Source organism: Papilio machaon, chromosome 11 (genome assembly GCF_912999745.1).
Source record: "Papilio machaon chromosome 11, ilPapMach1.1, whole genome shotgun sequence".
Lineage (NCBI taxonomy): Eukaryota > Metazoa > Arthropoda > Insecta > Lepidoptera > Papilionidae > Papilio > Papilio machaon.
In genome coordinates this window covers 3,521,204-3,548,961 of record NC_059996.1, presented here as the reverse complement: position 1 = coordinate 3,548,961, position 27,758 = coordinate 3,521,204, and the positions used below count along the sequence as shown (strand labels likewise).

General features: G+C 33.4%; 1 protein-coding gene across 6 annotated transcripts; it reads left to right on the top strand.

Annotated features, from left to right (window-relative positions):
- Positions 1-25,823, top strand: LOC106714116 (hexokinase type 2). Of its 6 annotated transcripts, XM_014507075.2 has the most exons (11): positions 1-41; positions 586-704; positions 1,521-1,604; positions 10,341-10,503; positions 11,311-11,492; positions 11,665-11,838; positions 12,794-12,893; positions 13,748-13,937; positions 16,716-16,921; positions 18,410-18,636; positions 25,499-25,823. In XM_014507075.2, the coding sequence occupies exons 2-11, from the start codon at positions 678-680 to the stop codon at positions 25,586-25,588; spliced, it is 1,443 nt and encodes a 480-aa protein (XP_014362561.2). In that variant the 5' UTR covers positions 1-41; positions 586-677; the 3' UTR covers positions 25,589-25,823. The 6 variants fall into 6 exon arrangements, with proteins under 6 accessions (XP_014362561.2, XP_014362569.2, XP_014362553.2 ...); XM_014507083.2 differs by lacking the exons at positions 1-41; positions 12,794-12,893 and adding an exon at positions 12,154-12,253 and having other exon boundaries at positions 363-704; XM_014507067.2 differs by lacking the exon at positions 1-41 and having other exon boundaries at positions 366-704.
- The last annotated feature ends 1,935 nt before the right edge of the window (positions 25,824-27,758 follow it).

The window sequence follows — 27,758 nt, the reverse complement described above, 5'->3', positions numbered from 1 at the left end:
AGTCGCGCACTGAGTTACAAGTTTTTTGATATTTTGTCGCGGTAAGATTAGTATCATGTATTATTAAATAGTTTTCTTCCCCGTCTTTCATAATTAATAAAAATCTTTTTCTTTTCTTTTCTCTTTTTATCTTTTCCGTTTTTTAGGCACGGGATTATTTTATTATCATGATTAAAATTAATTTGATTCTACTAGTTTCTTGTGTGTAATTATCAGTATATATATAGTAAACTTAGAATTTTTTTTATTTTCATAATTATTGTAATCTTCATTAGGTAGTAGAGTAGTTGGGTGTCATCCAATATTATATAGATCATGAGCCAAAGCGCCCTCTGCGTGTTGTTACCTAATGAATAAAGTTCTCTTTCAGTTTATGATAGACCACCTCATGCGAACAAAACAGCATTATCGCATCGTAAAAGTGAATCCATATTATTGTTATAAAACCTCTTTATATAATAACATCTACAGGATAACATTACAATTATAATTCATGATATCAACTTGGCCGTAGCGGCAATTCCGGTCTCAATTTAGATAAAGATTATATAGTGGTAACAGTACAGATAAAGTATTTTATTGTAGGCAATTCATAGAAAAGACGTGGTGGCTTAATTCCGAGGACATTTCTTTGTTGTGTGTGACACTTAGTGCTTCGGTTGCTTCTCCGCTGCAACATGCCAAAGGACTTGGTTAATAACAAGGTAAATATTTATATCAACGCATAGACAATTAAAACTATTGCTTCACACTTTTGGAGCGATAAACAAAAACATATTGTCAATCGGGATCATCATCTTTAAGAAACCAGAGATGAAATATATTTTTGTACATTTTTTGACACTGAAAACTCTTAGTTACATACTAATGTACACATTTCTAACAACGTCATTTTAATCGTCATTATGTTATGTAATGTGTTTTCTCAAGTCGTTTGTTTTTCTTTGCATATATAAGTTATATAAGATGTACCTTGACAATGACCTCTAAATAAGAAAATAGCTGATAGCTGAAGTAAATAATAAATAAATTAAAAGAGCGGTTTTATCTAGTAGTATGAAGTAACAGTTAATATAAAAGTTTTAGATAAAATGTAATATTTTTTGACATGTAAATCAAAATATAAGACAGGAAATAATTATTCACAGGGCAATTTAAAAAAATTGTAAATGTCTGAAACGATAATTACAGAACAGACAACTTTTTTAATTTTTAGTAAACATTAATTATATCATTTTCAAATTACCATGATTTAAATTCACCACTACATTTTATTTTCAAATTAATAAATGATTTAATTTTACAACAAAAACCACACGTTTCAACTTTTTCTACTATCTATTAAATGACAATAAGAAATCCTAAATATATGTTATTCTGATGATGTTTCCACATAATAAGTAAAACACGACACGTAATTTCAGCGTATTCTATGAAACAAAACATACAGACACGCGAACTCACCAATGTTATAATGAAAATATAGCAAATAAAAAACTCCTGACCAAACGTTTTTATAGGGTGGCGGCACTACTGGCCTGTCTTGGATTTGTCCTAGTTTAAAATGCATGCAACCTCGTTCAAAAACATCACTCAATCCGAAGGTATGAAAAAATTGTTAAAAGTGGCGGGAAGTTTTTTTTGACGAAATCATTTCTTTGTTGTTAGTTATAAGTAAGTTCTTTGAATACGGCTTGATGCTTAAACACAGGTTATCTTTGGGTTTTAAAGTTTTTCATTGCTTTAAAAAGTACGTACTAGCAATTTATCATACAAAATACCTATTACGAGGTTATTATGGTGTCTTCATCGCTTGCCTATGTCATTTTCCATAACCTTTCGAAATCCCCTCTGTTGAAAAAGCTACTAATCGGATTTCCCAGGCGATTGACACTTCGTGTCTGTTATCGTGCTTAAATTTATTACAATTTCGCAGAAAAAAAAGAGTTTTCTATTTTCATCGATCATTTTTCTGTTTAACTATAAAATATAAGTATTATTTTTTTCGATCGATTATGGTAACCCTACTTCGTATTTACTTCAATATGCATTACGCACGTGTAAACTAGAGCCGTAAATCCCCAGCTAGCTTGAGGAAATTGTGATGTTGTTTCAAGGCGTTTAATATAGTCCGCTCATTAGTTATATTCCACTACAAATAGTGTAGATAAGACTAGCTTAAATTTTAATATTGTTTTTTTTTTATCAAAATTGTCCGGATGAAAATTGACAAAATTATGCTTAAAAAGGTAATGCTGTGAATAATTATGAATAAATTATTGATAAATATTAATGGCACAAAATGAATATGAAAAATAGATGAGAAAATTCATATAGATACAAATGTACATTCCATTCGGTGATAGTCAGCTTTTTTGTGATACGCGAACTTTTAAAAAAGAAAAGTTGTACCAAACTTAACTCATTATGTTTCCATAAATAAATAAAACACTGTCGTTAAAATATTTGCAAAATACTTGTAAATAAATACATTAACGTAAACAATTTCATGATTCATTCATCTATTTTGTTACCTTGATTGAAACGTGATACTTCTATGTAGAAAAAATCACGTGCTCGTAAAGAAGTATGTTAGCATCAGGTAAACATTATATTGAACAAATTAAATAAAACGTAATCTATACAATTATAAAATTGGAGTGTCTATATGTAATTTAGTAATCGTAAAAAATCTTTTGTAAACAATGATGTATTTTGCGTTGCTTATAATGAAAATGCAACCCTTTTATTTAATTCCACGCTAACGAAGCCGCGGGCAACCGTTAGTTTACTATAAAATTTTATCACATGCGAAACCGTGTGTGAAGTTGAATGCACTCGGAGTACACGAAATTATTTATTTTGCTTCGAACTAGGTTAGCTCTTAAATACACGTGTTATGTGTTTCCACTGCATGAACACGTGTGACAAACATATTGTTATCTTCGTTTTTTTCATAGAGTATGAAAGCAATGACAATATGTTTTCCATTTGAATGCTTAGGCATTGTTAACTCTAGGTTTAGGTTTAGGATCCTTATTCAAAGCATGATAGTCGAACAGAACAAGATTTCGGTAAAACTACTCATCGACTAAAAGGCTGATATAATTTTTTATTATGCAATCGGCTTTGCTACTGTCCGATTCAATTAAAAATAGACAGTAATTTCAGATCTATGTTATCAACATACAATTCTGTAATTAATGTCTATTTACATATACAACAACGAGAATAGATCAGGTCCATTAAAATGAAAGATTATACAATTGATTAAGATGATCTCATTCATAGATTGCACACTAGTTGCACACACAGTTGCACACACATGCACAGAAAATGTACGACTCATGACTTCTCAGTATTTATTAAAGTAGATAGACACAATTGGATATACAGGACAATTTAAATATTAAGACGCTTATGCACTTACGTCAATAACAATAACAGAGCAGTTTGCGGGACAAATTATTTTGTGCATATAAACCCAAATGAATCACGGACGATGACGTATATATTTTTTATAGTGATTTATGACCTTTAACAAGGACGATATTGCTCCTGACAGGTTTTCTTACGTACTTTCCTGTATAAGTATATTTATTCAATGTTGCCCGTAATATAACCAATATTTAATCTGTATAGGCATTGTTGTAGATAAAGTTATAGGGGATGGAATAGTATAAATTTCCAGCTACTTTTTCACATCTTTATCACCTTGAAAAAGTTCGTAATGAAAATAAAACTAAGAATAGCCATCGTTGATACACATTTATTGAGATAGAAATACCCGATAGCTTTTATCATTATTTTTAAAATATTTTCCATTAGTTACAGAATTAAGCACTTTGTAAAGCCCCGAATGCGACATCGATGAGTAATTGGTATTATCTCTTTATGATAGGATTTATATTATTTGCACTAATAGTTTAATCAATTATATCACGAACTAATAAACTCATAATTTGATAATCAATCAATTTTCATTTTGTGCCGATGCGAAATACGAAATAAATTGTACCAATGAAACGCCCCAGCAATTTCAAAATGCCACCGAAAAATGATGAACGAAAATGGTCACGCGTTTGTTGTGAATTTCTTATGAAGCGGAATTTGTAAAAGTCGTGTTTTTTTCGACATTTTGGAACAGATAGTTAAGTACTTGTTTTAAGATTTTTAAAAGTAAAATGTTGTCTGTCGCATCATGAAAAAAACATAAATGTGGTATCTCAGTTCTATTGATATAGCTTCGATAACTACGTTAAATTGATTACTGCAGCCTGTCCATATCGAGACTGTCTAGTCATGCCAGAATTCAATAGAAATCAGCTTTCTATGTTTTAGTCGCCTTATTGGACAGAGATAGTAAACTAAAAAGTATTTAATTTCCTTTTAAATAAAAGAAAACAATCCATTTGACTTCGTAATGGATTAAAAGAAAAAATATAGTTTTTGCACCAAAACGGGTCACTAGAATAATAACAAAGTATACAATTATAATTAAATGTGACAATGATATTGATTTTACTCACGGTTTAATTATCTTAGTGTAAAGTAACACTTAAATTTAATGAAACCACATATATTATGAAAAGTTGTGCAAGTCATATTTGGAGACGGTACCTACACGCTTCACAATACATGTTTGGAGGCACGTCGGCAGGCAGTGACACACCTCACCTCGCCTATTCCAAATACACTCGAACGTTTAGCTGTATTGTACGTACCTAACCTTTTCTAAGAAACCCGCGCCTGTATGCCTTCGCAAATTAAAACTCTACATCTCGTGCTCTGATGAAATAATAACAATGATTATTAATTATTTCCATTAAACGAATTACTTTTTAAGAATCGTTTACCAATTTAATGACTGAATTTAAATTTACTCAACGTTCATGATTTTCGATCATTAACTTGAAAAGAAACTTTAGTTAATTTCTAAAAAACGTGAGAACTAAGAACATTTCCTTTTGATTCATTAAATCTAAGCAGTATTTAAAGACAAAAAACAAACATTTACATTGCATTTTGCTATGCATAAACATACAGGCGCTCGTTTCACTAATTACGATGATGAGGAATCAAAAACTCTTATTAGCAATAATTTACATATAATCTTGCAGTAATCACATTATTCATAGACAGAAATGAGGATAAGTTGATCTTGATTTGCTTGCGACTTCTAAATTTAGATACACCTACTATGCTTCAAAAATAAAAACATTTTCGAAAGTAAGGATAAATTCCAATCGGTGAATTTCATAAGGCATTCACAGCTGTTGCGTTATTTGAACGTGGATTGCGTGAAGGGCATCACGTGAACGGTAAGAACGCGCCGCGCCGCCGGTTCGATTCGGGGGCCGGGCGTGACGTCACGCGGCGTGCGGGGCGCGCGGGGCGCGCGGGGAGCGCGGGACGCGGACGGCGCGTCCGGAGCGGAGGGTGTGGTGCACATGCGCCGCGACCGCGTCGTCTCAAGGTGACCCTGAGCTCGCCGTGCAAGTGTCCGACCGTAGCCGCGTCGCACGTTAATAAGTTCCTTTCACTTGTGCACGAGCAAACGATCTCGGATATACCGGTATTCGTGCGAACGCGGATATCGGCCGTGTCTCTGTGCCCGGTGGAATTTATGACAGCACCCTGTGGACGCCGACGCTACTTGTTCATCATCTTTTATCTCGGTCGTCGTTACTAACAAGACGAATCGATATGCGTCAAGCGAGGGACATCGTGAGTATCGCAATCTCAAATATTTGTTAAAACTAGTATACGAAAAAATTCCAACAGAAACAAGTTATAAATGTCAACACAATGTTATAAATATAGTTATTGACACAAAGGTGTAAATCCTAACACATTATGTCTGCTACCTTGAATCATACGCTAACTTGTCTAATGTAATTAGTCCGATGCGATCAATGATTGACTTAATTTATATATTAATACAACTTTATAATTACTAAACATTTTTAAAGCATTTAAAATCCAACATTTTGTATGTTAATGGTGATTGAGTAACTTGTTTATAAAGTACCTCCATTTTATCTAAAAAGCAAAAGTATTACACTTTTTGAAATGAAATGGCTCAATGTAAGATTCACTTAAGAATATTTATAGGTACATGTATCGAAATCCGTGGGGTCACGTAAGGTTTTCATGTAAGGTCAATTAATGATTCATTGGAAACCATGTAGGTAGGTCGTTTTTTAAGCATTAAAAAACTTAGGAACTCAACCTTTTTTGACTTAATTGTCCAATTTGAGTCTGATTAGGATGTAAGACGGTCTTTGTTAACATAAAGAAAACGTTAAATTAGTTAATATAAATAACATGGCATTTAAAATCAAAACAACGTGGAAAAGTTGAAATTTGACATTTTGAAGTTTAAACTCGTCCAAATTTAATTCTTTGTGTCACAAACGTTTACGTACATTTATACTGGATACAACCAGTAATTTAAACGATTTGATAATATGACAACCACGTATATACAACTGAAATTAATTCAAAATACATGACTTTATCCATGTTGTATAACCAGTATTTAAATAATTTGTGAAGCGTAAAGTTCTAGTGCACGATATTTTTTATTACTTTTTATGATATTTACATATTATACCAACCTGCAACACTGTATCAATGTTACTGCATAGTAATTATTAAAATTGAGAGTTAAAAAAAAGGCTGCGGGCACGAAATTAGATACGATAGAAACAGCAACGCGCACGAAACTAGCCGTTCCGTTTATCGCTAATTCCGTGCCTGCCACCTATTGTTTAAATAATAATTTCACGTAGGTACTTTCGTCTGATGAGTGTGGTGCCGGAGGCCTAATTTTAGTCCTGTTTCCCTTCCCACCTCTTTTCTTATAAGGAAGGAATTTCTTCCTCTGTCGAATTGCCTACCTCTGGCATCTAAAATTGCGGATGTCTATAAGCAGCAGTCGCTTCGCCGTTTCAACGAATCCAGGTTGCAGCTCGCTTGTTTTTCACCTTGTAATATATAAAAAAAGGTATCAGCGATAAATATTATAACGATAACTGGTCAAAAGATAAAAATTTTCTTTAAAAATCACAAGATTTTATTAACCTCATCTTTTACAATTGGAATTGCTATGGAAATTTTATAATTGATTGCCTTTTGAGATAGCCATTTATCAGTGAATGCACGCAAATGAACGATATCTAAAAACCGATTCGCTGTTTTTATCTATATACTCGAGCTTAAAGTAGTACGATAAAACTGTCTGCCACGTACAGATTTAGGGAAAGTCTGCTATTGCTCTTAATAATTTTTGTTTGTCACATAAAATTCAGCCTATGCCAATAATTAAACATAGAAACATTTCTAAATACACTTAACACATAAGCTATGACAATGAGGGGTTAGCACACACAATATATAGCGCGATACTTGCACAAACCTCTGCATCTTACGCAGATGACATTTAGAATCTACGCAAGTCTTCGACATATTTTAAATATTATTTATTATGTCTTCTTCTTCTTCTTACAGCGCCATCTTCTTTCGAAGGTCAGCGATCGGTAGATCAAATTGCAATATTGACACTTTGGCTCTAAAAAGCGTACGGGTGGTCTTTCAGAACAACTGGCGTAGGTTCTTGAGTCAGAATCTTCTTTTTCGACCTACGTTTCGTTTATGTCACTTGTTATGTCATCGTGGTATCACACGTTGTTAATGTCAAAGACAGTTAGTAATAATAATCTCCCATGATAATGTAACAGACAAAAACAATTTACCCCTACGACTTTTTATTAAGTCAATAAATCCCAAAGTGTCCTAGAATACCTGGCAAGGGTATATGATAGCTGAAAATAACGCGGAGAGTTCACAAAAAAAGCAACATTTTGATAGGAGTTTACCAGAAAAAAAATCTCATAGTCACAGGGCGACTCGGTGGCAAAACTATATCTTGGATACTAAATACAACAAATACAGTTTAAGGTGACAAATTATAAAATTTTCAATAGAAACTTGGATTGTTTTGATTTTTAAACACCGCGTCGCCATCACGAGACGAACGAAAATAAACAAGACGTACAAGGAACAATGCCAAGAAAGTGTTCCGAAGTGCGTTAGTCCTCCGCACGAGTTGTACAAAAATAAAACTTTGCATATCGCCATTTATGATTCACAAACACAATTTGTTTCTATCGATACAGACCATAAACTTTATCGATGAAAGTTTTTCTATTACTGCGCAATAAATGATTAGAATTCAATAGGTAGGTACATGCCTACGTACACTTTTGCGACTTTTACATTTTAAATTAAATTCACTATTTGCGTTTTATTAAGTTTTGGCAAAAATCTTTTGAAACTTATTATATGCAAGTATCCATAAAAAATCCATCATGCTACCTATGTCACTCTGGGCCTCAGATAGTGGAATAGATTAACATACAAATACTCAGAGAGAGAATAACAAAAAAAAAACATTCAGATTAATTATTAAGAATCTTCTTCATTTAGAAGCCGGTTTAAATATTTTCCTGCTTTAGAATCACTCGATATTATCTTTTGGAGGAAGAAAATATTAAATTAAATTATTTTAGACTAAATTAACCGCAGTCATTTAGCTATTTTCTATGTTGTTATTAACGCAGACTGATGCATCGGTTCTTGGAATAAAATGAGATCGGCGGCCTTGACGTCACAGGTCATTGCATCCTGTCTAACTCAGTATGGGCTGACTGGTTGCTGTGCATAGTGCATACCGAGTAGCCTGCGCCTGCACTTACTTACAAATAGTATTACTAGAGGTCAATGTTTTACGTTATTAAAATGAACGCTTTCCTGTTCACATATACCGTAGTTATGTTGACGGTTTGTAACTTAAGAGGATTTAAAGCAAAAAAGACATAAATTATACTAGGTACTTATGTATGTGCGTTCGTAATTTATTGGAAAATATAAAATATCTATTTCTTTGCGCTGGAAATAATGCAACATTGACTCAATAGGTCTCTCAGTGTAAAAAATGTTGTCTCTTCTGATCATTCCTACTCGATTTTAAAACTAAAAATATATAGGTTCGTCTCGATAAAACATTTTAATCAGAAATCAGTACCTTTATTTGGACCCACACTGATGCAATTGTAAATATAGAAAACGTCGACTCGAGGAATTCTGCTGACGTCAGGAACAAGCCCACGCGTCAGCCAATCACATCCATACACCAAGAGGCGCGCCTGAGGAAATACAGATATGCAACTAATATACCGCAATCTGTCCTTATACCAAAAATCAAAAATTGGCAACAATGACACCTTAAAATACGGACTGTAAATTCTTATTAGAAAGGTAAATAGAAACGTTAGACGGATAATATTCTAATATATTTTCCGTTATTTTAGTTGAACTAACTAGCTACACTACTCTTGCACATACGTTGTCGGTGCACACGAGAGGGATGACAACAGTTTATTATCATGAATGAAACGTGCGCGTTAGTCAGTTCACTTTGAAACACGTCCGAGTGCGACGGTCAACGGCGCTGTATTCGTATTCCTCATTTTATAGTTGATTCGGTTAGTCGTACTCGCGTTGTAGACGACAGAACGTGTAGTGTGTATTAATCCGGTATAATTTTTTTAATCCAAAAATTAAAATGGGCATGGCTGTTAATAACTTACCACAGGTGAGTACTGCATAATATAGTGTTACATAATTTTTTCTTTAAGTGTTTGCCGGTTGTGTATTGATGGGAAAGCAACCATAAGCAATGCATAGTAGAGAGTTTGTAATGACCGCTTTGACCTTCAGAACTCGTTCGCGATAATAGATGATTTGCCCGCTATACAACACTATAGCTAGTTTGTGGGTAAGGAAATAGCATTTGTGTGGACCGCCTTGACTTTTGCATACTACAATATATTTGATATCAATTTTCAATGGTCGGCTCCCCAAACAATATTCTACACACTTTTTTTCTCTTTTTGTGACTAAAGTTCACATATTTTATGGAACAATTGAATTAACATGCATACTGTAGCACGAATTTCGATTTAATTATCATGTTATTACGAAAACAAAATCTGCTACTGTTACTTTACAAAATATGTTAGTACTGTACTTTCCTCAATCTTTTGATTGACCAATTGGTTTATTAAGTAACTTAAAATCATTTTATTTTAATGCGAAATTGTAACATTAAATAATGTTAGATATTTTAGTATATACAAACGGAAACTAAAAAAATACATTTTTTAAATGGGTTTAATTTAATGAAACATTGCATTATTCTTATCCTGATTTTAGTTTATTATAAGTTTAATATCAAACTGTTTTAGTTTATAAACCATTTTTTTCTGATGGCACAGATCCGCGAAGAATGCGAGGTCTTTCACCTCACGGATAAACAGATCAGGGAGATAATGAGCAGACTACACAACGACCTGCTCAAAGGACTGGGCAAAGACAGCCACGCCACATCGATCGTCAAGTGTTGGATAACATATATACAGGATTTACCAAATGGCAAAGGTAATTATATGGTACAAGCCAACAAATATAATTTCACGACGGCCTCGGATATGTTTACGACTTCCTGCCCGTCGAGGCCTACTTGAAAATGAGACCAAATAAATATTACATTATCTCTTAATTCTATTCCACTTGGTGTATGTTCCTTTTTTTGCAAATTACAAAGAATCGTTATAATTGTAATGAATTTTCGAATTGCAATGTTATCGCGGGATCCACTGCCAAAACTCATATGAAAATATTATCATCTCACATTTTCGTTGAAAAAAAATTCAGTCGAATTGATAACCTCCTTCTTTTTGAGTCGGCTAAAAAAAAATATGAATAATTTACACATGTTTCGACAACATTAACTTTTAATAAGATTGCAATTTTTACATTCTATTTTTTTACAACGATATAAGTAGATCCTAAAATTTTACGAATGATTTAGAAATAAGATTCGTAATGCTGAAGGTAAAAAAAAAAAAAAAAAGCGCTGGAGTATCGATTATGTTCACATAAATTGTTGCTGCGTCATTGCAATGATGAGTAATGGCGCATTTTAGGAGGTAAAACCTTAGAACATTATTTGCTTTTAAATTATGTGTATATACATATATTAATTTCCTAATTTTTATTGTATATCTGTCTAAAAGTAATATCGTAAATCTGATTGTATTGTAGACGAATTCACAATCAATAAATTGCCAACTTATGTATGTACTTGACAAGATACATATATATGTAAATAATACTCTAGTCGTTTCTTTTTTTATTCCACTATGTTAATTTTTTAAGTCACGAATCACGATGTTTTGTTTTCAGAAAGAGGTAAATTTTTGGCGTTAGATTTAGGAGGTACAAATTTTAGAGTTTTAATTATAAATCTCGGAGAGAACCATTTTGATATGCAGTCGAAGATTTACGCCATCCCCAACCACATTATGACCGGTACTGGAGTGGCGCTATTTGATCACATCGCAGAATGTCTGGCTAATTTTATGAAGGTAACACTCAATATTACTTTGCATACATTTTTAATACTAGAGGTTTATACATAAAGTTGGATGAGGACTTATTAGATTAATTTCGCACGTGTTAACTACTTGTTGCCGTAAAATTGCACCACACCAATTCTATATTCTTGTAACATTTTAATATTTCATTGTATTTTTTTAGGAACACAACGTGTACGAGGAACGTCTAGCCCTGGGATTCACATTCAGCTTCCCGCTAAAACAACTAGGGCTTACTAAAGGCATCCTACAGCGTTGGACCAAAGGTTTCTCCTGCAGCGGTGTGGTCGGCGAAGATGTTGTCCAGGGACTTAAAGACGCCATAGCGAGACGAGGGGTATGTTATACATTTAATGCCACCAACTTAGAGCCTAAGTAGCATTGAACCTGTTAATGTAGTATTTATCCGCCTCAATCTTGTTGGCGGCTCAAGGTCAGCTGCGCAGTGCGTCTACCTCATCCTTTTACGCCCCATGCGAAATTCCGAACCGCTAAAATGTTTGATTTTTCTGTTATCCGGCAATTGATTTAGCACGTAAGAAATAAGGATACGCTTCTGCAAATGTGCCATTTTTTTAATTTGTACTCTTGCATAAGCTCTGATAATTACAATTAGAAAATTTTGGAAATAAGGGGGTCAAAATTTTTACAGGACCTTAAGTTGTCCGTGATGGGCATTCTTAACGATGCAAGCGGGGCTCTTATGTCGTGCGCACATAAGGACCCCTATTGTCGCATAGGAATTATAATTGGTGAGTTGACGATGATAACCGCTCTCCTTAGCATAAGGCATGTTATTTGGAGCCGATATGAGAGCTAATAGAGGCTTTCAATGTTATTTTCAAACAAAGCATAACATGTTTAAAAAAACTAACTAATTTGTAATAAATCTCTTTTGTCTCGAATAAATTTAAATATCGAACTGGTTTAACGATTCTAACCTTGAAGTATTTGCATCGTTTTTTTCTTTTTAAACTTTAATGTAATCTTAATCAATTCGACGTAAAAAGTTTGAAAAGAACAATACGTCTTATTTTTTTTGTATTGTCGCGTGATGAAATGTTATAAAATATACATGATTATTATTTGTTACGTGATTTATTTTAAATCTTTTTTATGTCAATTCACATTAATACATGTTAAGGTAAATTCGTGGGTGTTATCTGAACATGATATGCTTCCATATTGAAATCCTCTATAATCATCATCAACATATCGCGGGTGTATCATATCGTACGGATTGGAATGACGACTATTTCTTATTAAAACCGCATGTTTTCTCACTCTTGTAGGACGTACAGATCGATATATGCGCCATACTCAATGACACAACGGGCACATTGATGTCTTGTGCGTGGAAAAATCACAACTGCAAAATAGGACTCATTGTTGGTAGGTTTATGATTATGTCGGTTTTAGTATACTATAGCTTATTTGCCCATATAATTCTATGTCGGTTTTGGTGTACTCTGTTCCTTGCATGTCCACATTAATCTATGTCGGTTTTGGTGTATTCTGTTCTTTGCTTGTCCACATTATTCTTTCGTTTGCTCATGCGAGTTGTGTGATAACATTTTAGAATTTCATCTAATTCAATTATAATACTTTCAAAATCGATGTATTTTCATCTGTGCAGTCCTTGTTACAACAGTAGTAAATATAGATTTTGTCTGAAATGTTGGCTACGATATTTTTTTTCTTCCTTATTAGTAAATAACAAATGAAATAATCTTTATTTTTTTTTGTATTATATCGATGTCTACATTAATCTCACACTATATTATAGCTGTTACAAATCACATGACTACATAATTTTAAAACGTATTGTCATCGTTTAAGATTTGTGATGACTATTAAATAACTTTGCGATATTTGTCGTAAATTCTTTTTGTAATAAATAACTATATTTCACCATTATTTAGTATAGTATTTACTGCATTCAAAACAATACATTTCATACATTAAATAACGGTATCCATATATACATTTAGTGCATGTTGCATGTTATTTACTTTCGTAACATTTTTAATTTAACTCCTCATATGTTCAAATGTCTGACATCTTTTAAAGGAGATGTCTATGCAAAAGTCATGACGCTATTTAGCGATCTGGTGGGCGCTTGCTTATTTGCCATCTTTTATAGTAAAAGAAAAGATTAACCATCTTTTAAATTATCTCATAACATATGTTAATCTTTCTCGCGTGACTCGATGTACAAAGAGTATATAGTTTATTATTATATATAGGTACTGGAAGTAATGCATGCTACGTTGAGAAGACGGAGAATTGCGAGATGTTTGACGGCGAGCCGGGCAAGTCGGAGTTGCTTATCAATACAGAGTGGGGCGCGTTCGGTGACGACGGCACTCTTGACTTCGTACGCACGGAGTTCGACAGAGATGTTGATGTTAACTCCATTAACCCAGGAAAACAAATGTAAGTTAATCCCATTCACAAATCTCTACTTTCGTTAAAAAAATACGAAGAATGTTTTATGCTAAAACTTGTATAGTTATATTGTATTTATTTATCTATATCTATATATATATAAAAGAAAGTTGTGTTAGTTACACTATTTATAACTCAAGAACGGCTGAATCGATTTGGCTGAAAATTGGTGGGCAGGTAGCTTAGAACCAGGAAACGGACATAGGATAATTTTTACCCCGTTTTCTATTTTTTATTCCGCGCGGACGGAGTCGCGGGTAAAAGCTAGTATAGAAATAAAAAATATCACAAACATCGCACGAAACTTCACTGCGACTTTGTCTACCTAGAATTATTTGTGTATTATATTTTTTGTCAACTTTTAGGTTTTTTATTATTGCATTGTCATGTCATGTTATGACTATTGTACATTATATTTCATCATTTAGTGCGTCATCTTAGCAAAAATTTGCCGTTGATAAGATTGCTTATCATTATACAAGACATTGCTCATGTCTGCAATAGTATTGATAAGCATGAAACAAATCACTTTAACTGACATGACTGTGGTAGAGCTAATGACAATATATTTTGTACAAATATGCGAGCTCGGTGTAATACGACCACATAGATGACAAGGATCAAGTGGAAGCAATTCCATGTACAGTCTGATCAGTGTGTATACCTGGCTTAATTTTAACCTCTTCCTCTTTAGTTTTTAGGAAGGGATGGGAAGGGGAGGTTGATTTGTCATTTTAAGTTAAAATTTTCTCATTCTGAGTATATAGACAGATTATACTCTGTTGATAAAAGATAGGCAACTCATATGCAAATTCAGCCACTTGTTCGTTTGCCACTTTTTGTTATAAAAATGCTAAAAATTTGTAAAAAAAAAAACAAGAATTAAAATGAATCGCTGTTGCTGGCTAAATATTTTGTATTTCGACGTGATTCCAAAACTTCTTGATACGGCATTCTAATACATAATGATGCAAAAACATAAATTTCCTCAATAAAAATAGTTTGTAGAAAATTATGGAACATTATCAGCATTGAAGGCCGTTTGTTAGCCGACTTAAAAAAGAAGGAGGTTATCAATTCGTTTTTTTTTTTAAAAAAAAACCTTAGTTAATTTCTGATAAAATTACATAATATAGCCTAAAAACGTTTAGATAATCTTTTATTACAATATATGACATTTAGTAAGATCGATACTAGTTATCCAACTATAGTTGTAGACATTTAGTTTAATAAGGTAGGGTAGGGCGGGGCTAGTTGAGCATAGGGGCAAGTTGGGCAATCGAAATATCTCGCAAACTATACACTGTACGCATAAGCTTTGTATGGCGAAAAGAAAGAGTTGCGGGAGGGATAATCACCACGCATCCGCTAATGGGGGCTGGACGAACGAGTGAAGCACCAGAGCGTTTTGTTTATTTTGTGACCAAAAAGTGAATACGTCGTTTATCGCAACTTTTCGTCTGTATTAGTCAATTGTTGAATGTTTTCAATCAGGTAAGTGTTAATCTTCTATAGAGTTATTGTACTTTTGATATGTAAAGAGGTTCTGAGTACAATTCTTACCATTTATTTATAAAGACGCTTTGGTTTTAAAATTCCGGGTTGGGGTTAGTTGAGCTATAGTTGCTCAACTTACCATACGACGAAAAAACCCGGGGAAAACCCTCACTATTTATGATATAGGTACCATAAATAGTGGCTGATTCGTTGCCGTCTGTTCAAACAAGTATAAATATTGTTAACGGTTTTCAAAAAACAACCGTTTTCCCGTATAATGCAAACATTTTTGCTGAGGATGAGTTTTCTCCATCATTTGTAATCGATCGTTCTGAACCAGAAACTATCGAGTCGGAAAAAGATCATCCAGAGCAAGCTGTGGTGTCTAGTACTGATCCTAATCCCACTCCCTGTGCCTCAACCAGTCAAACTGAACCCGAAGCTTGTCCAAGCAACAAATAAAAAAACGAGACGACCTTGTACCAGTATTTTCCCCGGAAATTGTACGACCATACTCAAAGGCTGGCTCTAGAAAAGCAGATAAGACTAACAGAAGAAAGGAAAGCTGCAATACTAACATACTTATTAAGTTGCTAAAATCTTATTATTTTTTTTTTTAAGATATCTAAGTCTGATTTTAAACAGTAATACTGAATTTAATCCTGAAGTTAGTCTTAAAATTCGTTGATGTTTTGTTTATTCTATTTTCAGTTAATTATCCAAAGAAAATTATTTTAAGTTTTTGTTGTTCTGTCACTAAAAGACTATTAATAAAAACCTGATTGTCAAACACATATTTTACTTCATCTCTAGTCAACATTGAACTCATAGTTTGGTTAGACATTCTTAGTGCTCAACTTGCCCCATACCCTTGCTCAACTTACCTCACCTATGGGGTACATTGAGCATACTTGACTTTCCGCATTTAAACAGCTGTAGCTCTTAAATTCGATTTGCTACAAAAAATTACTATGGATACTTTTGCTAAGGGATAAATTACTAATCCATCAAGCCGCATAACTACTTATTAAGACTTATCATTGAGGAGCTACATCCGCTCAAGTGAAAAATTGCTCAACTAACCCCGCCCTACCCTAATATTGAAAAAAAAAATAGAATTTTTCCACGAACCACAAAATAAGGTACTTTAAAAAAAATGTGTAGATTTATCAAATAACATGACAGTTAATGCGAAATGGTGTTCAAGATAAGATATATTTTTTAACGGACAATTATCAGATTACGATATGAGATTGGTGGTTGTTACAGCCAAGAGAAGATGATATCTGGCATGTACATGGGCGAGCTGGTCAGATTGGCACTAGTGAAGTTCACACGCATGGGTCTACTGTTCGGGGGACACGGCTCTGATCTACTGTTCGAGAGGGGCAGCTTCTACACTAAATATGTGTCAGAAATTGAATCCGACAAGTTGGGAGACTACACTAGCTGTATGGAGGTGCTCGAAGAACTAGGTAAGATACTCTCATGTTATACCTCCTTTAGAACCTTGGTTATTTGATATAAACAAGGTTCATCTGCTCGTCAATATTTAGTTGGGTAAGCATTTGCGCTCATGTAGAGTCAATCTCTAGTCCTATGTTACCATAAAAGAAGGGCTAGTTACTTGAAACGACCGGTGAGAAAACAAAATGCATTAATAAACAATGCATTCCAAATAAAAATGTGCATTAACCCGCGCCATCTTTAATTCGTCTATACTAATATTGATGAAGATAAATTCTTTGTTGAGAAGCTACACTATCTCTGGATGACGTAGGCTATTACTAGATTTTTTTTTAATTCCGTGTGGATGTTTTTTTTTGCTGAAATCCACACTAACGGTGATTTTTAGCAAATCGTGCACATTTTTCTTTTAAACGCATTACTAAAGTTACTGACGTAATTGTTGATTTGTAAGTAGCGTTACACGGAATTTGTTTCGAAACAGAATTTACTACACAACCGATATGATTGCATAAGACTTTAAACGTAATGTCATACGCAGTTTATTACATCATACTTGTAAGGAAATTTATAACTTCAAAACTTAAAAATAGTTCATACTTTATGGCGGCTCGATATTCGGTGGTCATAGCCCTGTGTATACTTACGAAAATATACGCCTAACTAATAGTCGCTATAAAATTTGAATCTTGCATTACAAGACATTCGAAATAACTCCAAAATAAGAACAAATGATCACAATGCAACTATAAAAATCCGGACATGATCTAGTTTAATCTGGATTTACGGTCAAACTACTCGTATTAATGAACAAAAAAAATCAAAGTATTCAAAATATTATTCACACTTCATTAATTAAATCAAAGCAAAATATTTACTTTTCATTAGCAAAACATGTATAAAGGTCAGTTAAATGTCGACGATATGTCAATTATCATCACTGTGAAATAAAAAATAAATACGTTTTTTATTAATCGTGGGTTTCTGAGACCAAAATCCCCGTATAAAACATACGACAGGGATGAGGAAATGTTTTAAACAGTCTCAGAAACCCGCGGAAAAAAATTCGAACACGTTTATAAAAATTGTGTCAATTATTATTTCAATTAATGCGTCACGTAATGGATACAAACTTCAATCCGCTTAACTGTAGCGGTGTGTAATAGCTTGATGCAGTTTCTTCTGTTTAGATAATGTTTAGGACAAATATAAAAAAAAAATCATAAAAAACAGCTTAAACAAAAAAAAAACTATGCTACCTAAACCTAAAAAATTTAGAATACATTTGCATAATTAACTAATGTATTCCTTGTCACATTTAGTTTTCATATCTCGGTTAACTCAACAATGTTTCAACTTATACACAAGTTTTGTCACTACCTGCATTGTATAAAAAACACTGTACGCTTGCAATACTAATGTAACATAGACCATTAATTACCTTAAGTAAGTGAATTGAAAACCGTAAATGGATAAGATATGTATGTCGCGTACAGGTCTGTCGCACGCGACGGAGGCGGACATGGCGGGCGTGCGACACGTGTGCGAGAGCGTGTCGCGGCGCGCGGCGCACCTCGTGTCCGCGGGCATCGCCACGCTGCTCAACAAGATGGCGGAGCCGCGCGTCACTGTCGGCATCGACGGCTCCGTGTACCGCTTCCATCCGCACTTCCACACGCTCATGTGCGACAAGATCGCGCAGCTCGTCAGCCCCGGCATACACGTGAGTCTCTCCACTTGAAACACAGCACTGTCTCTCCACTCGAAACACAGCACCGTCTCTCCACTCGAAACACAGCACTGTCTCTCCACTCGAAACACATCACTGTGTCTCCACTCGAAACACAGCACTGTCTCTCCACTCGAAACACAGCACTGTCTCTCCACTCGAAACACAGCACTGTCTCTCCACTCGAAACACAGCACTGTCTCTCCACTCGAAACACAGCACTGTCTCTCCACTTGAAACACAGCACTGTTTCTCCACTCGAAACACAGCACTATCTCTCCACTCGAAACACAGCACTGTCTCTCCACTCGAAACACAACACTGTCTCTCCACTAGAAACACAGCACTGTCTCTCCACTCGAAACACAGCACTGTCTCTCCACTCGAAACACAGCACTGTCTCTCCACTCGAAACACAGCACTGTCTCTCCACTTGAAACACAGCACTGTTTCTCCACTCGAAACACAGCACTATCTCTCCACTCGAAACACAGCACTGTCTCTCCACTCGAAACACAACACTGTCTCTCCACTAGAAACACAGCACTGTCTCTCCACTCGAAACACAGCACTGTCTCTCCACTCGAAACACAGCACTGTCTCTCCACTCGAAACACAGCACTGTCTCTCCACTCGAAACACAGCACTGTCTCTCCACTCGAAACACAGCACTGTCTCTCCACTTGAAACACAGCACTGTTTCTCCACTCGAAACACAGCACTATCTCTCCACTCGAAACACAGCACCGTCTCTCCACTCGAAACACAGCACTGTCTCTCCACTCGAAACACATCACTGTGTCTCCACTCGAAACACAGCACTGTCTCTCCACTCGAAACACAGCACTGTCTCTCCACTCGAAACACAGCACTGTCTCTCCACTCGAAACACAGCACTGTCTCTCCACTCGAAACACAGCACTGTCTCTCCACTCGAAACACAGCACTGTCTCTCCACTCGAAACACAGCACTGTCTCTCCACTTGAAACACAGCACTGTTTCTCCACTCGAAACACAGCACTATCTCTCCACTCGAAACACAGCACTGTCTCTCCACTCGAAACACAACACTGTCTCTCCACTCGAAACACAGCACTGTCTCTCCACTCGAAACACAGCACTGTCTCTCCACTCGAAACACAGCACTGTCTCTCAGTAATTTTACCAAAAACACTTCTATATCCTTCAAGTGCACTAAAATTACTAACACATATGATAATATGAGATTAAAATTGCAAAGAAAATATATCCGCATTACTCAATAAAGTAGTCGGTTTACGTTTAAATGTGCTTAGAACTGGCTTTGCATTCTACAAATATGAATGGTAACACGAACAAGACAAGCTCAAATTCCAGTCGATATATAATTAAATCAATCCTATATTATGTTCATACTGAAATAAAACCATACTGTGATATACTTTACTACGAAAAAAAAACTTTACCATGTGTTTCCACCGACGAAACATTTCCTCATCACATTTATTATTTCTGAGAAACATGAAATAACAATACATATTTGGTTGCTTTAAATTATTATTTTTACCATAGGTGGGCACAGTTAATCAAAAAGTTAACTTCGTTAATCGTTAATTCGTTAAATAAAAATTTAACTTCGTTAATCGTTAAAGCGTTTAATTTAAGAAAATTTAACGCAAGTTAAAGTTAACAGTTAAAGTTAATTTTGGTTTATATTACTAGTATAGGGCGCAAGCGGGAAATGGCCATACGAATAATCTCCGAATCATATGGACTAATTTTGTCGAGACTTTCAATAGAACTTAGGCTATTTTTTTACTGCGCTTACGAAATCTCGGGCGAGCGCTAATCCTATCTATAGTTTAGTTATATAATATACTCAAATAAAATTTTGACTATTGGGGTGATGTACTGCCTGTACGATATTAATGACATAGCATGCACTAGTTACACACACTTAATACTTCACTGACAATGATGGACATGACAATTATGACTTTTTCAGTCATTTTTTTATCGACCATCCAACTTCACGGAATTAGAGAGCTAACTAAATTTAGACAACACAAGTTTTCTATTAAACAGTGAGACATACTCGTATTATGGTAATATTCAAAAGAATATCAATCTCAAATCTCAAACAAAATGCAGTAAGAAGGGACATAAACGTAAGTATGTTTAATACATCTCAAATATAAAATGTCACCTATTTACTTCGGCCGACACCGACTGCGAAATAATAATAATTATACAATATAGACATGTTACAAGAAAGAAGAGAACTTTCTTTAGAGTTTAGAGGGTTTTCATGACATTATTTTGTTACTTTTCAGTGCATTTTGTTTGAGATTGTTTTTTATGTTATTGTAAAGGTCACTTGTGCCGACATTTGAGCCGTTTATTTTGAAAGTGACCTAACTCCGTTTTTCATTTTTTTGCCGATTACCATGGTTACATGTACAACTTCATGTTATTTATCAGTGAAACACTTCAGATTATCAGAGAAAAAACGATAAATTTTTTACACATAAGTTTTCCGAATTAATTAAATAACTGATCCGTGTAGTTTGAAAGTGGCCCAACTCCATTTATAGTTACATCAAGTTATTGTTTCATGCATCTTAAAACATATTAAAAAATTTAGAAGTGAAAAACACATCATAGCTTACAAGTGACATGTGCACCGAGCAAAATAGAAACATTAAAGTAGCTTTAATGTGGGTGAAAATTGTCGAAGCTTTGGATAATAATATAGAAATTATAGATCATAAATTTTTAATGATATTAACATTCGTTTTTACCAAATGATAGAGATTTAGCCGTGGTAGAAACGGCATTAAAAAAAATAATTTACTGTACGTTCCCCAAAATTATTACAAGATTATTAAAAAGTGTCGGAAGGGTAATAATTAATTTATTCTAAATGAAATGAGACAGGAAGATTTTGTATCGACAAAATTATTAGAAGACGCTATTTTTAAAAGAGTAAAAAATTCTGATGGAGAATCAGTAAACTGGTTAAGAAAGAAATCAAAGAATATGTTGGATGCGTTTTGTCAGAAATGAACCATACAAATTTTTTTATAAGACATCCATGAATGAAAATGAAAATTTTAAAGTTCTGAATTTATTACCACGTCGGGGTAGTCTAGTAAATTGTTTTGTAATTTTATGTTTGTAATTTTCTATGTTCTGTAATTAAAAAATGTTTTGAATCGCATAAATTATGTTTCCGAATTGTTTTCAACATATTATGCTAAACAAATTCCGTATTATTTTTTTTAATTTGAAACATCTTAAATTATGTTGAATGGACTTGGGCACCTTCAAATTTTATAATGAATCTGGCTGTTAATTTTGAAAGTGGCCCAACTCCATTCTTGATAAGAAAACGCACGTTATTTACTTAATAAATGCAACTATTTTAACAGGAACTTTAAATTTAACATCCTTAGATACGCTTAAGCAGTATGACTCCTTAGTATCTTATACGTATATTTTTAAATTCATTGAAACGCAAAACTTTCAATATCTCGATTTGAAGATAAATGGAGTTAGGCCACTTTCAAAATAAGCGGCTCATTTCATATATTAATTTTAGTATAACACAATTTAACATTATTTCACTAACATAATTATTTTATCTTTTTCCTCATTCTTTCTCGTTTTATCGTATACTTTTTTTTTGTAAACAAACAAATTATCTTCGCTATTGTCTTTGCGCAGCGCACGTGCATCCCCGACCATTAGAAGGGTTGGGGCCATAAATCCATCGAGTTCGTTATCGCATTCTCTGTGCGGGCTGTCCATTTGATCCTTTGTTCATATTTTTAAAATGCAAAATTATTTTTCGTTGACCATGAAGAAGCCCCAAAAAAACAAACGACGGTAATAAACACCTAAATCCCTTTTGTTTTTGAGGAACGTTTATTGCGTGCACATTTCGTCTTTCGTATTTTTAAATTTATTTTTCATTGTTTGTTTCTTATCTACGCAATGACAAAAAAATCCTATTTGTACGCTTTTTCAAATGAACCATAAACGATTTTTTTTTATATTTTTTGCCGTCTTTAAACTTCAATATTAAAATAAACATTTTCGTCGCCAACAAAGTTTAGTTGTAATTTAGTTACGACGTTGAAGAGTTATGCACACTTTGTTATTTTGATTGCAATTCAACGCAGTGTTTATCTTTTTTACTAGATTTTTGCGTTTCACGTATAAGACAAAGTGTATAATTATTGTATTTAGAATAAAGTACTTTCGTACCTTATGTTGATTTTATAACAAAATCATGTTCTAAAAAAAAGTGATGTTAAATAAATGAAAACTAGTTTTAATGTGAATAAAATGTAATATAGACTTTTCGAGATATTTGTGTAAATGTGAAATAATTAATAAACTTTGAAGGTGTCTAGCGCCTAAACTTCGCAATATTTGATAGAGGTAAGTTTGGTTAAATCGTCACTATTTTCTAACAAGGATTCTGCGGTACTCTTTTGATCAAGTCTTTCCCGGCCGCTCGGTGTATTGTATAACCTACATACACTCGCACTCGCTCGTTCTCGTTCTCTCTCGTTCTCGGTCACCATTCGACTCGCCGACGGTCCCCGAACATAGCCGAACTTACGAATGTAGCCTGATGCATAATTTAAATAAAATGACAACACGTCAATAAGTGTCTATTGTTACAATTAACGGACTAAATTAACGGAAGTGAAATTTAACGGAAGTTAACAAGAGCGTTAACACTTTTTGAATTTAACTTAAAAGTTAATCCGTTAAGGAAAATGTTAACTTCGTTAATTAACGATTAACGGATTAACGAGTTAATGCCCAGCTCTGATTTTTACTTATATTTGGTTGCCTCATTCATTCCATCGCAAACATTTCCTAGAACATGTTATCGTTGTTGATAAATATATCGAAGACGAGCCCCCTTACAATAAACAATGACTTCAATTTTCATTTGATAATGTTACTACAGAAACAAACTAAATTTATTACTTAAAAAACAACACAATAAGTTTTTTTGACACCTCCGATGACGCAATACGGTAATCGTGTTTCATCTCTATAATTTGTTCTATTGTAACTAGCTGTCGCCCGCGACTCCGTCCGTGAGAAATAAAAAATTATAAGTTGTCTATTTTTTTCCTCCACACTGTGTTCTACATCTGTGCCAAATTTTATCAAGATCCGTTAAGCCGTTCCGAAGATACCTTCAAACATACATCTATCCATCTAAACATTTTCTATAATAATAGATTATGATTCTGCTTATATATAATTATTTTATATATGTTATATATCAAATTAACAGCCTAAAAATAAGATTCAAGTTTCTAGCTGTAAAAATGACGATACTTCCATACAACTTTCCATCCCCCAACTTTCAACCCCTTACAACACTTTTTCGCATTAAAAAGTATCGTCTGTCTTTTCTCATGCTCTAGATTAACTCCAAACTTCATTTCAATTGGTTCCGTAGATTTTAAATGAAAGCGCGACAAGTAGACAGACAGAATCAGAGCTACTTTCGCATTTATACTATTCATAAGGATCAGATGGCAAGAGTGAGGTTATTTGGTCTTTCTACTCGATTGAAGATAGAATTTATCTAGCCTTTGAACAACTTTATTGATTTTTACTATTTATTTTCTACTATTTTTAAAGTAATTCTAATCAGGGAGTTTATGGCTATTGAGTCATAGCAACTATTTAACTTTTAACTCGCGGAAGTTTATTATTATCATGTTGGAATTTGATCTCAACAAAAAACCAATGTCATGACCGAATTATGAACATTGACTTAAATCAATACTATTTTTTTTTTATTTGATAACGTATAAAAATTATAGTGTTGTTACGCTAAGTTAATTTCTAAAACGTATCTCGTAATTTTACACGACAGATTTTTTTTAATACACATAGATCAAGAATTGTCTTTAAATCTATTGAACATTATTTAATAGTACTTCAATCTATGTAAATGTTACTTCCGAAATAAACTTTGTACATATGACTATTTCATATAATAGATATCTTTATATTTAATAAAATAAAAAACTGTACTACGAGGAAACTGGAATTCGATCCTTGACCCTCAGAGCAAAATACAATGCCCCAACTGAACGTTATCGCGGCTTATTCAATATTCCACACACACTTGTACCAGAAAAGTATACCTACATTTAATCTAGAAAATTATGTAATTACGAAATTTAAAATGTTACTAACTATTACGCAACTTGTACAAACAAGTATTGGTATAGTTTTAACCATTAAAATCTGTCATAAAAATTTCCAAAAACAAATTCTGAAAAAAACCCTCCAAGGGTACAGTTTGATTATTTCTGCTGACGGAAGGATATTGAACGTGGATGCATAAACCTTGAATAAGAACATATCAGGTACATGGAAATGTTTTAAATGAGAAAACATTTACAACTTCCTTCTTCCCCAAAACCTTTTATAATGTATGACTTGCTCTACAACTTGTTTCGCATTCGGATTATCTCTATTGATAAGGTACTCCAATCGGGAATTTATTCACACTATGACGAATCATCAAGGTTGTGAGAAAATTTGAATGAGGGCGGGTCATTGAAAAGATTTTGACATGATATTCAAATTCGACTTTGTTTTTTAGAAAGACATTATTATTTGTGACAATCGACTTCATATCACCATCGTCAATTACGTTAAAGTTAGTGTACTTTACGCTGCACTAATTTAAATAAAAAAAATTTCGATCACGATATGATGGCGATTGACACTAATATTCGTGCTAGGCCCACAATAGTCATTTATATTTACTTACGTTTAATATTACCTACTGCTTTCTATATTAAAAATGTTTTTTACTTGTTCCAGTTCGACTTGATGTTGTCAGAAGATGGTAGCGGTCGTGGCGCTGCGCTGGTCGCCGCCGTCGCCTGTCGTCAGAGTCTCGGCGTCGCGTAACACTCTCACATCTCACAATGTACCATCAGCCGCCATTCACCATCACCTGCCACCACTGGCATACCATACCCACACAGCGCCTGCCCTAAACTTGTGCCTAAGTAAAGCAAGATTATATTTTGTATCTTTTTTAATATAGAAAACAGTAAAAATGGCGCTGAAACAATCTAGCTTGCCTCTTGCCTTGTACTAGGGCTAACGAATGTTACAACTAGCTGATACATACACAATTTTATATAAAAATTTTAATTGTTTTTTTTTTTTGTAAAGTTTTTGTTCTTTATGTAATTCTGAATTTTTGTTGTCAGTCGTATTCCATCAGTAAAAGGTATAAGTGATCGGCGTAGGCGAGCTAATAGAAGTGATTTATCATAGTTTAATAGAGAATTATTTATTCGACAAATTCATACTTTATAATATAGATATTAAATTAAAAGAACCATTTTTTTGTGTACAACTATCATTCTTATATTAGTCGTAAATATTTTAAAATTTAAATTTAAAGTCTAGAGTTGCTATCACTTTAGCGACTTCAAAGCACTAGACTAGATTGTTTTAAATAAAACAAGGGAAAAAGGTTTTCAAATTAATTATAATTGTATCTAATTAGGTTGAAAATAAGCTTCAATGGGATATTATTTGTACTAATTCGTAGTATTTGCAGTGATTAAATCGCGATATATTTCGTACAGGCTCCAGAGCGTGTTGTTACAAAATTATTTAGTAAGATATTAATTCTTTAGTTATTTACTTAAACTGTGTGCTTAGATTTCGGTGAGATTGTGACAAAATGTCACATGATTTTGTTAATAAGCAATTTGGACTCATAAAATCTGCTTTTTTAATTTAAATTTTCATACCCGTTACTTAAATACAATTTTGAACTTAATTTAATCAAAAAAGATTGCTTACTAAATTGAAATACGTATTTTATATCTACATTTGTATTATAATGTATGACTTTTTTAATTGTATGTTTCAAACTTAAATAACATATAGAATGGTGAAAAAAATCCAGATTTATATTTCACTTCATCCATACGTACTTATAATTTTTTGCTTAAACTTCTTTTAGTAAATAAAAATAGATAACTGTGTACTTACACATTTTGATGTTGTATCTGTACTTTATTTCCCAGTATAAAGCAAAAAAAAATTTAAAGAATGATAAGTTGTGTTTGCCAGCAAGCAGAAAATCCCAGGCTATTTTTATTTCAGTGAATATTAATTTTATTATGTTGTATTATTTTATGTTACGGTTTAAATGTCGTGAAAAAAAATATTGTACTTTAAATTACAAAAGTTAAAGTACTTGAAAAAAAAATAGAAACAATGTAATTTTTAAAAACTTTTGAATAGTTTTTATTTATATGGGTGATATACACTTTTTATATGATTGTTATTATTCTCGGAAAAGTTATATAAATGTCCATTTAAATCCGACTTACCGTTGGTTTCTGAGACCAAAAACCTCCGTTTAAAACATATTGTCATCTCTGTTTTGTAAAAAATAATGACAGGGATAAAGATATCTTTTATACAGTGATTTTGGTCTCAGAAACCCACGATTACTAAATCAAAATCTGATTTTAAATTCAATAACTTTCGAATTGCTAAAGTTTCTAAATGTTCGAATAGACTACGATACTTTATAATACACTCAGGATACATCGAATTTCTGTATGAACATAAGTGGCTCTAATTGCAAAAATTTTTTACAAGATAATTTGAATCGCGACATTAATGTCGGAATTTATATCGTAGTGTAATCGTACCTTAAGTCGGATGTTATTCCCAAGTACCAACAGCAATATAGGAGAATCTCAGCCGCGGCGTCATCTGAGTGCACTCATTAGCTTCATTATTTCGATCATTCCACGTAAGGATCATTAAATCGCGAATACAATAACTGTACGTAATTGTTTATAAAATTTTAATTGTCAGGATTCTATTAAATTTAATTTTAATTAGTTGTATTAAGATAATCAATTTAACTATGGACTTGTTTTCAACAAGTTTTGTAATCGAATTGATTTTTTTAGGAGACTTAAGTGTGTGTTTTAATGTTTTTACTGTGATAGAACTAGGACATACTGTAGAATTGTTTATGTTTTGGTTTTTTTTTAATTCGTTTCTGACGTAAATCTTAATTGTATTCTGCCATAATCAT

Excerpts from the sequence above, each read along its gene's own strand:
- LOC106714116 (XM_014507075.2), top strand. The coding sequence starts at position 678 with ATGCCAAAGGACTTGGTTAATAACAAG. Across the intron at positions 11,493-11,664 it reads GTCTGGCTAATTTTATGAAG|GAACACAACGTGTACGAGGA; the intron begins GTAACACTCAAT and ends GTATTTTTTTAG. Across the intron at positions 16,922-18,409 it reads GGAGGTGCTCGAAGAACTAG|GTCTGTCGCACGCGACGGAG; the intron begins GTAAGATACTCT and ends TGTCGCGTACAG.